This window comes from Bos javanicus, chromosome 4 (assembly GCF_032452875.1).
Source record: "Bos javanicus breed banteng chromosome 4, ARS-OSU_banteng_1.0, whole genome shotgun sequence".
NCBI lineage: Eukaryota > Metazoa > Chordata > Mammalia > Artiodactyla > Bovidae > Bos > Bos javanicus.
Window position 1 is genome coordinate 78004446 of NC_083871.1, and position 14315 is coordinate 78018760.

General features: G+C 38.1%; 1 protein-coding gene across 12 annotated transcripts in view; it reads left to right on the forward strand.

Annotated features, from left to right (window-relative positions):
• LOC133246312 (cytochrome c oxidase assembly factor 1 homolog) overlaps positions 1 to 14315 on the forward strand; it is a 95332-nt gene that overhangs the window by 14762 nt on the left and 66255 nt on the right. The window contains exons 1-2 of one of the 12 annotated variants that reach the window (XM_061414481.1): positions 8264 to 8344; positions 8607 to 8676. The exons of 9 other annotated variants lie outside the window; for them this stretch is intronic. In XM_061414481.1, coding sequence (XP_061270465.1) covers positions 8647 to 8676 — 30 coding nt within the window. In that variant the 5' untranslated portion in view covers positions 8264 to 8344; positions 8607 to 8646. Of the gene's footprint in view, positions 1 to 8262; positions 8345 to 8606; positions 8677 to 14315 lie in introns of those variants that run through there. 2 more of the 12 variants (XM_061414483.1, XM_061414484.1) reach the window with 2 other exon arrangements.

Genomic DNA, 14315 nt, shown 5'->3' on the forward strand with positions numbered 1-14315 from the left:
ATTGCATAGGAACCTGGAATGTCAGGTCCATGAATCAAGGCAAATTGGAAGTGGTCAAACAAGAGATGGCAAGAGTGAATGTCAACATTCTAGGAATCAGCGAACTGAAATGGACTGAAATGGGTGAATTTAACTCAGATGATCATTATATTTACTACTGCGGGCAGGAATCCCTCAGAAGAAATGGAGTGGCCATCATGGTCAACAAAAGAGTCCAAACTGCAGTACTTGGATGCAATCTCAAAAACGACAGAATGATCTCTGTTCGTTTCCAAGGCAAACCATTCAGTATCACAGTAATCCAAGTCTGTGCCCCAACCAGTAACACTGAAGAAGCTGAAGTTGAAGGGTTCTATGAAGACCTACAAGACCTTATAGAACTAACACCCATAAAAGATGTCCTTTTCATTATAGGGGACTGGAATGCAAAAGTAGGAAGTCAAGAAACACCTGGAGTAACAGGCAAATTTGGCCTTGGAATACGGAATGAAGCAGGGCGAAGACTAATAGAGTTTTGCCAAGAAAATGCACTGGTCATAACAAACACCCTCTTCCAACAACACAAGAGAAGACTCTATACATGGACATCACCAGATGGTCAACACGGAAATCAGATTGATTATATTCTTTGCAGCCAAAGATGGAGAAGCTCTATACAGTCAGCAAAAACAAGACCAGGAGCTGACTGTGGCTCAGACCATGAACTCCTTATTGCCAAATTCAGACTTAAATTGAAGAAAGTAGGGAAAACCACTAGACCATTCAGGTATGACCTAAATCAAATCCCTTATTATACAGTGGAAGTGAGAAATAGATTTAAGGGACTAGGTCTGATAGATAGAGTGCCTGATGAACTATGGAATGAGGTTCGTGACATTGTACAGGAAACAGGGATCAAGACCATTCCCATAGAAAAGAAATGCAAAAAGCAAAATGGCTGTCTGAGGAGGCCTTACAAATAGCTGTGAAAAGAAGAGAAGTGAAAAGCAAAGGAGAAAAGGAAAGATATAAACATCTGAATGCAGAGTTCCAGAGAATAGCAAGAAGAGATAAGAAAGCCTTCTTCAGCAATCAATGCAAAGAAATAGAGGAAAACAACAGAATGGGAAAGACTAGGGATCTCTTCAAGAAAATCAGAGCTACCAAAGGAACATTTCATGCAAAGATGGGCTCGATAAAGGACAGAAATGGTATGGACCTAACAGAAGCAGAAGACATTAAGAAGAGATGGCAAGAATACACAGAAGAACTGTACAAAAGAGATCTTCACGACCCAGATAATCACGATGGTCTGATCACTGACCTAGAGCCAGACATCCTGGAATGTGAAGTCAAGTGGGCCTTAGAAAGCATCACTATGAACAAAGCTAGTGGAGGTGATGGAATTCCAGTTGAGCTATTTCAAATCCTGAAAGATGATGCTGTGAAAGTGCTGCACTCAATATGCCAGCAAATTTGGAAAACTCAGCAGTGGCCACAGGACTGGAAAAGGTCGGTTTTCATTCCAATCCCAAAGAAAGGCAATGCCAAAGAATGCTCAAACTACCGCACAATTGCACTCATCTCACACGCTAGTAAAGTAATGCTCAAAATTCTCCAAGCCAGGCTTCAGCAATACGTGAACAGTGAACTTCCTGATGTTCAAGCTGATTTTAGAAAAGGCAGAGGAACCAGAGGTCATATTGCCAACATCTGCTGGATCATGGAAAAAGCAAGAGAGTTCCAGAAAAGCATCTATTTCTGCTTTATTGACTGTGCCAAAGCCTTTGACTGTGTGGATCACAATAAACTGTGGAAAATTCTGAAAGAGATGGGAATACCAGACCACCTGATCTGCCTCTTGAGAAATCTGTATGCAGGTCAGGAGGCAACAGTTGGAACTGGACGTGGAACAACAGACTGGTTCCAAATAGGAAAAGGAGTTCGTCAAGGCTGTATATTGTCACCCTGTTTATTTAACTTATATGCAGAGTACATCATGAGAAACGCTGGACTGGAAGAAACACAAGCTGGAATCAAGATTGCCGGGAGAAATATCAATAACCTCAGATATGCAGATGACACCACCCTTATGGCAGAAAGTGAAGAGAAACTCAAAAGCCTCTTGATGAAAGTGAAAGAGGAGAGTGAAAAAGTTGGCTTAAAGCTCGACTTTCAGAAAATGAAGATCATGGCATCTGGTCCCATCACTTCATGGGAAATAGATGGGAAAACAGTGGAAACAGTGTCAGACTTTATTTTTCTGGGCTCCAAAATCACTGCAGATGGTGAGTGCAGCCATGAAATTAAAAGATGCTTACTCCTTGGAAGGAAAGTTATGACCAACCTAGATAGCGTATTCAAAAGCAGGGACATTACTTTGCCAACAAAGGTCTGTCTAATCAAGGCTATGGTTTTCCCTGTGGTCATGTATGGATGTGAGAGTTGGACTGTGAAGAAGGCTGAGCGCCGAAGAATTGATGCTTTTGAACTGTGGTATTGGATAAGACTCTTGAGAGTCCCTTGGACTGCAAGGAGATCCAACCAGTCCATTGTGAAGGATATCAGCCCTGGGATTTCTTTGGAAGGAATGGTGCTAAAGCTGAAACTCCAGTACTTTGGGCACCTAATGTGAAGAGTTGACTCATTGGAAAAGACTCTGATGCTGGGAGGGATTGGGGGCAGGAGGAGAAGGGGACGCCAGAGGATGAGATGGCTGGATGGCATCACTGACTCGATGGACGTGAGTCTGGATGAACTCCGGGAGTTGGTGATGGACAGGGAGGCCTGGCGTGCTGCGATTCATGGGGTTGCAAAGAGTTGGACACGACTGAGCAACTGATCTGATCTAATCTGATCTGAGGCTCTCTTTTGGTTTCCATTTGTGTGGAATATCCCTTCATTTTGAGCCTATTTGTATAACTAAAGCTGAAATTTGTCTCTTACATGCATCACATAATTGGAGCTTGTTTTTTTATTTGTATAGCTACCTTATCCCTTTTGAATGGAGAATTTAGTCCATTTCATTTAAAGTAATGTTGATAGGTATGGGCTTATTGCCATTTTGTTGTTTTCTGCCTGTTTTATAGAAACTTAAAAAAGTCAGATTTCTAGGCCCCATCTTCAGACTCAGTGAAATACAGCCTATTTTTATAAGTAATTTCTAGGACTCTACATTATAAATCTTACTGTTAGGTAAAAATTGTTACTCTATTTGATATGTTGTCCTCTTAAGTGCATTGCCCAGTATTATTGATGTGGTCTGAAGAGTACAGAATAAAGCAGGTTCATGTCTTTCCTGCTTGTATTTCCCATGCTTGTGTATATAAGGAAATTGTTCTCTTCTGCCCAGTTTATTGAGATGTATCATAGTGATCTGTTACCCTTTCACGAGTCTCTAATGCTAGTTTTGTTTCCAAGTAATTAAAAAAATTGAATTATTTTTATTGAAGTATAGTTTATGATATATCAGTTTCAGATGTACAAGATATTCAGAATTTTTAAAGATTATATTTCATTTGTAGTTATCATAATGCATTAGCTATATTCTCTGTGTTGAGCAGTGTATCACTGTAGCTTATTTTATACTTGGTAGTTTGTACCTCTTTTTAAAAAACATTTATTTTGCTGTGCCGACTCTTGGTTGCAGCACACAGGATCTCTGATCTGTGTTGCAGCATGTGGAATCTTTTTGGTTTCAGAATGCAAACTCTTAGTTGCGGCGTGTGGGATCTAGTTCCCTGACCAGGGATTGAACCCGCACACCCTGCGCTGGGAGCATGGAGCCTTGGCCGTTAGAACACCAGAAGAGTCCCAGTCTGTACCTCTTAATCCTCTACTTCTATCTTGCCCCTTCCACCTTTCCTCTCCCCACTGGTAACCACTAGTCTCTCCTCTACTTCTGTGAGTCTGTTTTTTAGCTATATTCACATCTGTTGTGTTTTTTAGATTCCACATGCAAGTGATATCACACAGTATTTGCCTTTCTCTGTCTGACTTATTTCACTAAGCATAATACCCTCTGGCTCCATCCATATTGTTGCAAATGGCAAAATTTCATTTTTTTGGCTATGTATTATTCTGTTGTACACACACACACACACACACACACACACACACACACATTTTGTTGTTACTCAGTCACTAAGTTGTGTCTGACTCTCTGGACTGCAGCCCGCCAGGCTCCTTTGTCCTCTATTATCTCCTGGAGTTTGCTCAGATTCATGCCCATTGACTTGGTAACGCTACCTAACCATCTTACCCTCTGCTCCTAGTTTTTTTTTTATTTTATTCAAGTATAGTTGATTTACAATGTTGTGTTTAATTTCTGCTGTACAGGAAAGTAACTCAGTTATACATGTGGGTACATATATATATATGTATATATATTTTCATATTCTTTTCCATAATGGTTTATCGCAGGATATTGAATATAATTCCCTATGCTACATAGTTGGAACTTGTTGTTTATCCATGTCATACTAGTTTTAATTTACTAGTCACTGTAGTGGGATTGTAAAAAGTGTAGGGTGAGCTATTGTATTGTTTCTAACATATATTAAAGATCTAAACTTTTTTTTTTTAAGTTTATAGTGCCAAACTTTAAGGGTAAAAAGAGGTAGAAAAACCCAGGCAAACAATGGAGTATTGTTTTCAAAGGTGACTTTGCTAGGGGCAATAATGTCAAAAGGCTCCCATGTGACTTGCTACATTGAATTACAGTGAAATCCTGACAGCTGCCTGGCTGTTGTTTTAGGGTCACTTGTATATTCCCCAGTGGAAAATCTAGTTTTTCAGTTCACTTGTCAAATAAATATCACATAGATATTAGCAGTTTGTTATGGTAGAAAGATCTTAGCAACTGAAACGTTCAGTTAAGATCTGATACTCAGTACTTTCTTTCCCATTCTGATTTTTTTCATTTGTAGTTTGGGACAGAAGTAATACCTGCTAGAGTTGGTAGGATGAGATGAGATAATTTATGTCAAGCACTTACCACAGTGCGTAGTTGCTAAAGAGGTATTAGTTCATAGACTATTAATTCTTTGAGTACCCTTTGCTCAAGCCAGATATTTGGGAATTGTCCATGAATCTTTTCTCTCCTTTACCTACCAAAGATCTATTCATTTCATCTTCTTAATGCACTAGAATGGGAGTAAGGCATGACCCACATTGTAAAACAATTGGGCTTTAAGCAGGAAGTAACTAAATCAATGCTTCAGGATATCAACTTCTCTTGTACCTTTATTAGCAGTAACCACATTTAGTTTCTTAGAACTCTAAAAGGATTGTATTAATAGTTGTTTTTACTTCTGTTGGCAAAATTGGTACCATTGTACCAATTTCATAATAAATTTATTTGCCAGCATTATTAGAATTAGTTATCTTAACATTACTTACAGGAAATCCAGTAGGTAGTAAAATAATAATTCGTTGTTATTTTTACTTGTGTCTGTTTTTAGGTTTAACATTTTCACATGTGTAAGTTTATAGGCATGCAGGATATTGTAGGTGTGGACTTAGCATAAGCACATTCCTGGGTTCAGACCTGGGCTGTGCAGTTTTATGACCTCAGTCAAGTTATATCAGTTTTCCAGGTTTGCTTTGCCATGTTTTTAAAGTGGGTTGATAAGCTTTAGTTACCTAAAGGGTTGTGACAGTCATTAAAAGAGATACATTTATATGAAAATGCAAAAAGCTGAGAAAAGCCAAGACACTCTTCAGGAACAAAAGTGGAACAATTTGATAGATCTCAAGATTTTAAATTAAAATTAAGCTAGATTAATAAAGACTGTTCTGTTGGTGCAAGGATATACAATACTCTTGTTTCAGTAGATCAGTGGAAAGAATAAAGAATCCAGAAACAAGCATACACTTGTTTTGTGGGAAAGGTGGCACGCAGAACAGTGTAAATGTGGTATTTTAGTAAATGGTGCTCGAGCATCATGCATATTTACATGGAACAAAGTGGACCGAAACCCCTATCTCAGGCTACACTCAAATTCTCAGTGGATCATAGATCTATTTGTGAAAGGCAAAACAGTAAATCTGTTAGGAGACAGTACAGGAAAATATGTGCCTTAGAGTATGCAAAGCTTTCTTAAATAGGACACAAAAATGATTAAGTACAAAAAGAAAATTATAAATTGGATTTTACTAAAATGAAGAATTTCTGTCAATAAAAAATCACCTTTAAGAGAGTAAGAAGGCAAGCCACAGAGTGGGAGAAGTTATTGGCAGCACTCTGACAAAGGGTTCTCCCATCTGTGTTGAGATGTGAAGTTTCACTTCCTCAGTGGCCTCTTGGATCCAGTTTAGAGAGCTCTCTTATCAATGTTGACTTCATGTTGATTTTCCTTTCACAGAATTTGTGGAATGAATAAAGGCATAGTAGGATTTACAGTGCTGAGGGAATAGGCCTGGGAATGTGCTCAGCAGCTAGGAGGCTTCCTGGGTGAGCAGTGAGACCATGTGAGCAGATGGCAAGGGCAGCCAGAGAGCAGTGAGGGACGCTTGGTTTGGGAGAGCAGACTTGGACTTGAACCTTGGCTTGCTGGTGCGTGCGCGCGCACTCTCTCTCTCTCGCTCATTTCTTGGTTGTGTGTTTTTGCCTCATGTCTAAAATAGGGATAGTTAACCCACCATACACGGTTAGGGTTAGTGAGATGACATAGACTAGTGTTTGCATGCAGGAGTGCTTAAGTCTGGTAGTATCATCACTTTTGGAGTTATTATTCCTTGGAGGTGAGGGGTGGCAGCAGAGTGGCAGTGGGGTTGCTGCAGATCCATGAGAAAAAGGCAACCCAATAGAAAAATGAGAGACTTGAGCAGGTAGTTCACCAAAAAGATGTCCAAAATGTCCAGTAAAAATAAGAAAAGGTGCTCAAGACCACAGTCATTAGAGAAATGCAAATTAAAACCATAATGGCATATATGTACTATTCACCTACCAGAACACTTAATTAAAAAGACTAACAATAGAGAGTTTGTAGGAATTTGGGCAAGGAAATTCTCATACACTCTTGGTGTATATAAATTGGTTCAACCATTTTGGTAAACTGGTTGGCAGTATTGAAGCTGAATGTGTGCATACTTTATGACGCCGCTGTTCCACTTGCCACAGAAATGGTTTCATGTGTGCAACCAAGTTGTGTGTACACGAATGTTTATAGCAGCCCTGTTTGGTCTAGCTTCATACTGGGGACATATGAGAAACGTACATCATAATATAGCAGGCAAGTACATTATTATATGTTCCTGCCTAGGAATATAATACTGTAAATGAAAATGAACAAACTCAGCTCACACAACAAAATGGATGTATCTGAAAAACAAAATGTTAACCCAAAGAACCCACATGCTAAAGAGTACACGCTATATGATACCGGTGTTTCAAAGCCATGGTAGTTTGGCTTGGAGAGAAAGAAGGGTGTTATGACTGGGAGGCAGTCTCTTCCTCGCTGCCCAGATACTAGCAGTGCTCTGTTTCTAGACCTGCATGGGGGGTACATGGGTGTTTGTTTTGTTCTGATTTACTGAGCTGAACATTTATGTTTTGTGAGCTTTTCTTGTGTTCAACTTCAGTAAGAAAAGAACCACCCAGCTTTATAATGCCCAGTGAATAGTCAATATGAGATTGTCCTTCTTCTCCATTTCATTTGTATTTGCATATGTCCTTTGATTATTGATTAATTTTGGGCTTGAGGATACACTTATAAATTTGTGAACTCTTTAAAGATTAGAGTTTAATTTTTGGGGGCTCTTTTAGCCAGCACACGGCACAGAAAGTGACTTTGGCTTTGAAAATTCAGATGCTTCAAGTTTTTGTGTGACCCAATAGCAGTATAATATATTTTTAAAGATGACAAAAGCATAATGTTTTAGTTTTCATTGTAGAAAGTCTTAATTGTAACTAATTGAAGCCATCACTTTTTTGGGGTACTTTTTCTATTGTTTCAAACCTTGTTTTTAACCCAAGAGGTTTGTAAAAGTTATGTACATTCCTGGTTAAATTTTGAAAGTTTCAATGTATTCATGTTTCTAATTGCAAATGGAATTTGTTTTGAAAATTTTTTGTAATTGAGTATAACAAGTGTTGATTTTTATGATTATCATTTACATCACACTTGATTAAACTCATTGATTTTCTGGTAATGGTTTTAAGTAATTCTTTGTATTATCTTTCCATATAGTCGTATCAGTTATATCAACTGGTATTAATAATGGTGATAACTTTTTAGCTTCTGAATCAAAATATGCTAAACATTTGTGTAAAAGAGGTTTTCTTTTCACGGGGTCGCAAAGAGTCGGACACGACTGAGCGACTGAACTGAACTGAATATAAAAAATGAAATTTTTTTCTCTAGTAAGTACTTTTATTTGTTAGTTACTAAAAGAGTTTTCACAGTTTATTTAAAAATAATTTAGTGGTAAAGACGTATTTTAATTCTCTCTGAAAAGGATTCTTCAAAGTCATATATTGCTCTACGTCTACAGAAGTTTTTGATTTTGTTTGTAGCTTTCTCGTTTAAAAATGAAAACTGGTAAGGTAGTCAGGATATATTGGCATAATCTCATTACTGCTATTGACAAAATGATATGTTGGTCCATATTGTAATTTCTTTGAGGCAGGGGACCCCTGAGTCTCTGATAACCTGAGAAGAATTAATGCTTCTTTCCAGAGCACCTGGTGGAGAGGTATGTGTTCTGGGTGCAGAGGCTAGTGTTGCTATAGCTTCATTTTCTTAACTTGGTACATTTGCAAACTGTAAAGAACATTGCCATCCCATTTAAAAAATGAAACTTTATAATAAAAGATCACTATGAGCTTGAATATTAAACTATAAATTTAAGTCCCCCCCCTACCCCCCTTCCCCATTTACGTACAGGGATCATCCTACATTTTTGGAAAGTCTATCAGGGCTTCTCTGCTAGTATTTTTCTCTGTTACTAGAAATTATATTTGCAATCTGAGGCCGGAATTAGTTAGACTGTGAGTCTAATGAATTTTTCCATAAGACAAATAAGGCTAGCAGCAACAGCAGAGGCTTTTTTTTTAAATGGGAAATTTCATATATACACAAAATTAGCATTTTCAGACAATTCCAAAAGCTTTAATTCACACTAATGTTGGAATATTATTACTGATTTGAGGTTTTACATTACTTGTTGTGATCCATACGTTCTTCAATTTAAAGAATAAATTTAATACCAGGTGATGCTAAATATTTAAAGTTTAATTTGGATAAGATCCATCAAAGTCATAGAACATCCTGGATTTGCTGGCATAGTCTTGATTTTTGTTTAGTGGGGTACACTAAAGAGGTAGAAGTTAGGTTTCCCTTGCCCCTCAGGTGCTTGAAACCAGGGCTCTGTAACAGCCTAGGGAGGTGAGAAAGAGTGGAGGTGGCAAGGAGGTTTCAAGAGGGAAGGGACATGTATGTGTACACCTATGGTTAATTCATGTTGATATAGGGCAGAAATAAAGTCAATATTGTAAAGCAATTATCCTTCAATTAAAAATAAATTTTAAAAAATGAAGGAGAAATTTTAAAAAAGCTACATCTTTCAGAGCACCTCTTACACCAATGAGCATTAGTAAAATAAATTGACAACTTGTTTTTTTAATAAAAAGTTATGTTGAATATATAAATATACTTATATACTTAATATAGATCTTTGAGATGACGAATCAAAAGGGCAGACCAAAAATGTACTTAAAATAGTCCCATGCCCTGGTATTTGTATATTTGAAAAGGTAGGCTGACTCTAATCATGCCCTAGGAATATCCCATCTCCTGCCTAATTTCTCTTTCAACTTATTTCTCAAATGCCTTTGGCCATGACTTTTAAGACAGCTCTCATTCTGAAGTGATAGTGTCTATGATATGCTAATTAGGTGTTGGGATGTTAACAGCATTCTACATAGCTGTGGTATTACTTGTTCAGTTCAGTTCAGTCACTCAGTTGTGTCCTACTCTTTGTGACCCCATGGACTGCACGCCAGGCTTCTTTGTCCATCACCAACTCTCAGAGCTTACTCAAACTCATGTCCATTTAGTCAGTGTTGCCATTCAACCATCTCATCCTCTGTCATCCCCTGTTCCTCCCGCCTTCAATCTTTCCCAGCATCAGGGTGTTTTCAAATGAGTCAGTTCTTCACATCAGGTGGCCAAAGTATTGGAGTTTCAGCTTCAGCATCAGTCCTTCCAGTGAATATTCAGAACTGATTTCCTTTAGGATGGACTGGTTGGATCTCCTTGCAGTCCAAGGAACTCTCAAGAGTCTTCTCCAACACCACAGCTCAAAAGCATCAGTTCTTTGGTGCTCAGTTTTCTTTGTAGTCTAACTCTCACATCCATACATGACTACTGGAAAAACCACACCTTTGACTAGACAGACCTTTGTTGGCAAAGTAATGTCTTTGCTTTTTAATATCCTGTCTAGGTTGGTCACAACTTTGCTTCCAAGGAGCAAGCATCTTTTAATTTCCTGGCTGCAGTCACCATCTGCAGTGATTTTGGAGCCCCCCAAAATAAAGTCTGTCATTGTTTCCATCGTTTCCCCATTTGTTTGCCATGAAGTGATGGGACCAGATGCCATGATCTTAGTTTTCTGAATGTTGAGTTTTAAGCTAGCTTTTCACTCTCTTCTTTCACTTTCATCAAGAGGGTCTTTAGTTCTTCACTTTCTGCCATAAGGGTGGGGTCATCTGCATATCTGAGGTTTATTGATATTTCTTCCGGAAATCTTGATTCCAGCTTGTGCTTCATCCAGCCTGGCATTTCGCATGATGTAAAAACTTTTAATTAAATTGTAATAAGTACCTTGGTTGTATGCAGAAAGGTGCATTGAATGTCTCCTCTCATATATGCACTTCCCGTTGTTTTGCTTCCTGGAAAATTCACCAAGGGATAGAGTGTGACTTCTGCATTTGATCCTAGTGTGTCAGAGTGCAGGATTCACCTTTAAGGGTGTGATCTTTTATGAGTGTCTCAATTAATGTCTTTACCTCCCATTCCTGTAATTTGATGAACCCAGTCAAGATATAATTGTAGCTTTCCTAACCCACCCTGTTGTGAGTTTTCCCAAGCTCTAGATAGTAAAGCCAAGCCCTGGGAATTTGAAATTTTTTGGTAGAGAGTTGCAAAAATGTGTATGCTAATATAAGCTGGTGGTGAGGGCTTGTGACTTTCAAATGTTCAGATGCTTTTCAGGATGTATATATTAGCCCTTATACGGATGGAACATTTGTGTGCTTGGTGTGCCCTCCAAGCAGTATCTACTTGTGAAGATTATTTAATCAGTAATCACTGATAATGGGCTTTTAAAAGCACATTCTAGTTTAGATTAGTGTCCTTGGAAACTAAGTACCCAACCAAGTACAAATCACAAGTATGGTAAGCTATTAATGATTCACATCACATAGCCACTGACACAATTTATACAAATAATTAGAATAATAGAATTGTTCTTGTGCTAGTTGACTCATCGTTTTTGGCTCATGGCTGCCTAGTGAATCAACTCTGTGTCTTCACTCTGGTTAATAAAGCATGTTTTGCATTGTCTTTTGTCTTGTGATTCTCAAAGTTTCTGTATAAATGTTAATGGGTGGCAGGTGTTTATTATCTTTCCGGGATACTATATCAAGGAAACCATAGCATCGAGAGGTTTGTCATTTATACCAGCCAGCTGGATTTATGCCTCTGTATCTGCATATTATGTATCAGTTTTCGTGTTTGAGATTTTTGAGAACAGTCTTGCTTATAAGAGCAAGTTGGTAGTGTTAATGTCAGTGAAATTAACCTGTCTGATTTATCTAAGGGTTAAAACATTTGTTTTTAATATTATATGTGACCCCACAAATTTTGTTTTTATCTTCCAAACATTAATTTTCCTAAAGATTATGTTTTAATGTTCCTGGATTTTTATCCTGTATTATTCTAAGTGTTAGTCACTCAGTTGTGCCTGACTCTCTGCGACCTCATGGACTATAGCCTGCCAGGCTCCTCTGTCCTTGAAATTTTCTGGGCAAGAATACTGGAATGGGTAGCCGTTCTCGTCTCCAGGAGATCTTCCCAACTCAGGGATGAAACCTGGGTCTCCTGCATTGCAGGTGGATTCTGTACAATCTGAGCCACCAGGAAAGCCTCAATAAGCAATCTTAAGGAGAATTTTTCTTCTGAGTTCAAGTTATATAGGTACTTTCTAGTTTTGGTAAAAGGTCTGAGAAAACAGAAGAGATCTCACTGGTCCAACTGTAATTCAGAAGGCTAAGGCCCTAAGCGTAAGAGCAGTTATCTACCTTTATGTCAGTCATTTGTACCAATTGGTGATTTTAGAAGCTCACAGGAGTCCTGGTGCCTGTTGCTGTATCTGCTTCAAATTGTCTTTCCACTTCACAGCTCTCCCTCCCTAGGGGTATATTTATGTGGCAGTGTTTACAGATGATTAATATTTAAATAGAAATATGCCACTCGAAGTTCTTTGTAAGAAAAGGAAGCTGAGGTGGAGTACTTGGGTGTGCTGGCTGCCAGCTCTCTTCTCATGGAATTTCAGAATTTTCAAAAAGCCCTGGCAGCCTTAACATTCATTTCAGTTAGAAGAAGCTGGCTGTTGGTATTTATAAAGTTGGGAAAATGTGAAATTTTAATCACATAAGCTTTCTTAGAATGTAATATGTTCCATTAAAATTATGAATTAAGGTTACAGAAGAATTTAGAGAATGACATAAATATATAGCTATCATTTACTTCTGTCAAATTCTGCTGTTTTACCATATGGAATAGGCTTTTATTTTTTTAAGAAACAAAATGGATACAGTTGAAGTACCCTGTATATTCCTCCCCTAATCTATTTTTCTCTCTTCTTCCCTTCCTCCTCAGAGGTAAGCACAGTTCTGATGTATATTATTATGTATAAATACAGTGACACGGACTTCCCAGGTGGCACGGTGGTAAAGAATCCACCTGCCAGTGCAGGAGAGGCGGGTTGGATCCCTGGGTCAGGAAGATCCCTGGAGTAGGAAGTGACAACCCACGTCACTGTTCTTACTTGGAAAATTCCATGAACAGAGGAACCAGGTGGGTTACAGTCCATGGGGTCGCAGAGTCAGACACGACTGAGCAGGCACACATATGCTCACTCATAGTCACGCACAAGATAGCTTCGTTTTCCATGTTTTCAATTATTGAAACCCAAAGAAAGAAATGAAGAAGCAAGGAGAAGAAAGGAGGAGGACCAAGCCATCCTGGTGGAACATGTAAAAAGGGTCAAAGAAATTGAAGTCATTGAACGTGATTCTTTTCTTCAGCAAACATTCAGATCAAGTAAAGAAGTCAAAAAGTCAGTGGAACCAAGTGAAGAAAAGCATTCTGCTGCAGCCTCAGGACCAGCGTCAGTGGTGGCTGATCCACTGAGCAATGAGAAATAAATAGACCCAGCAGCATCCCTACGCTATCGAGTACCAGGACAGTTCTCTGGCTCATCCGAATTTATTTACTGAGAAAGCTGATGCTGAGGAAAAGTTCAAGAGATTAATTGCTCTCTGACAAGAAAGGCTAATGGGTAGTCCTGTGGCCTAAAGTAATATACATACGGTTGAAACAGTAACATTGGAAATTTAAGTTTTAAATACTAGTATTAACTTTTTACTCTTGAAAATAATTTAGTTAATTATATAAAAAAAGGTAATCTCGCTTCATTCTTTTTTCATGTAGGCTCTAGTATTTGTTGATTTGAACTTAATCAAACATTGTGAATATTAAAACTAAAGTTTAAGAATGCTTGAAATGTCATTCTGTTAAAAAAGCTAATCCTAAAAATATTAGTATTAAAGGTACACACACCACCCCTCCCTCCAAAAAAAACAGCTTCATACTATAAAACATATCATTCTGCATGTTTTTTATTTGTTCAGCATTGTATTTTAGCATGTTGATATTTGTAGGTTGGTCATTCATTTTAGTTGTGAGATTGTACTCCCTTATATGTATTTATTATAATTGATACATTTCTGTTGGTAGGCATTTAGGTTTCTGGTTTGCATTTACAAACAACTGAATAAATGGAACTGAGTATTCTTGCAGGGGTCTCCTTGTGTACTTGTGAGAGAGTTGCTCTGGGCCCTAGAGTCTAAGAGATACATATGTAGAAGTGGAGTTGTTAGATTGAAGAGTATATGCGTATTTAGATTTACTAGATATTGCCAAATTGTTCTCTAAAGTACTTGCATTAATTTATACTCCTGCCACTGGTATATAATAGTTTCTGTTCCATATTCGGACCATTCTTGGTTTTATCAGACTTAAATTCTTGGCATATGATTGGTATGTAAT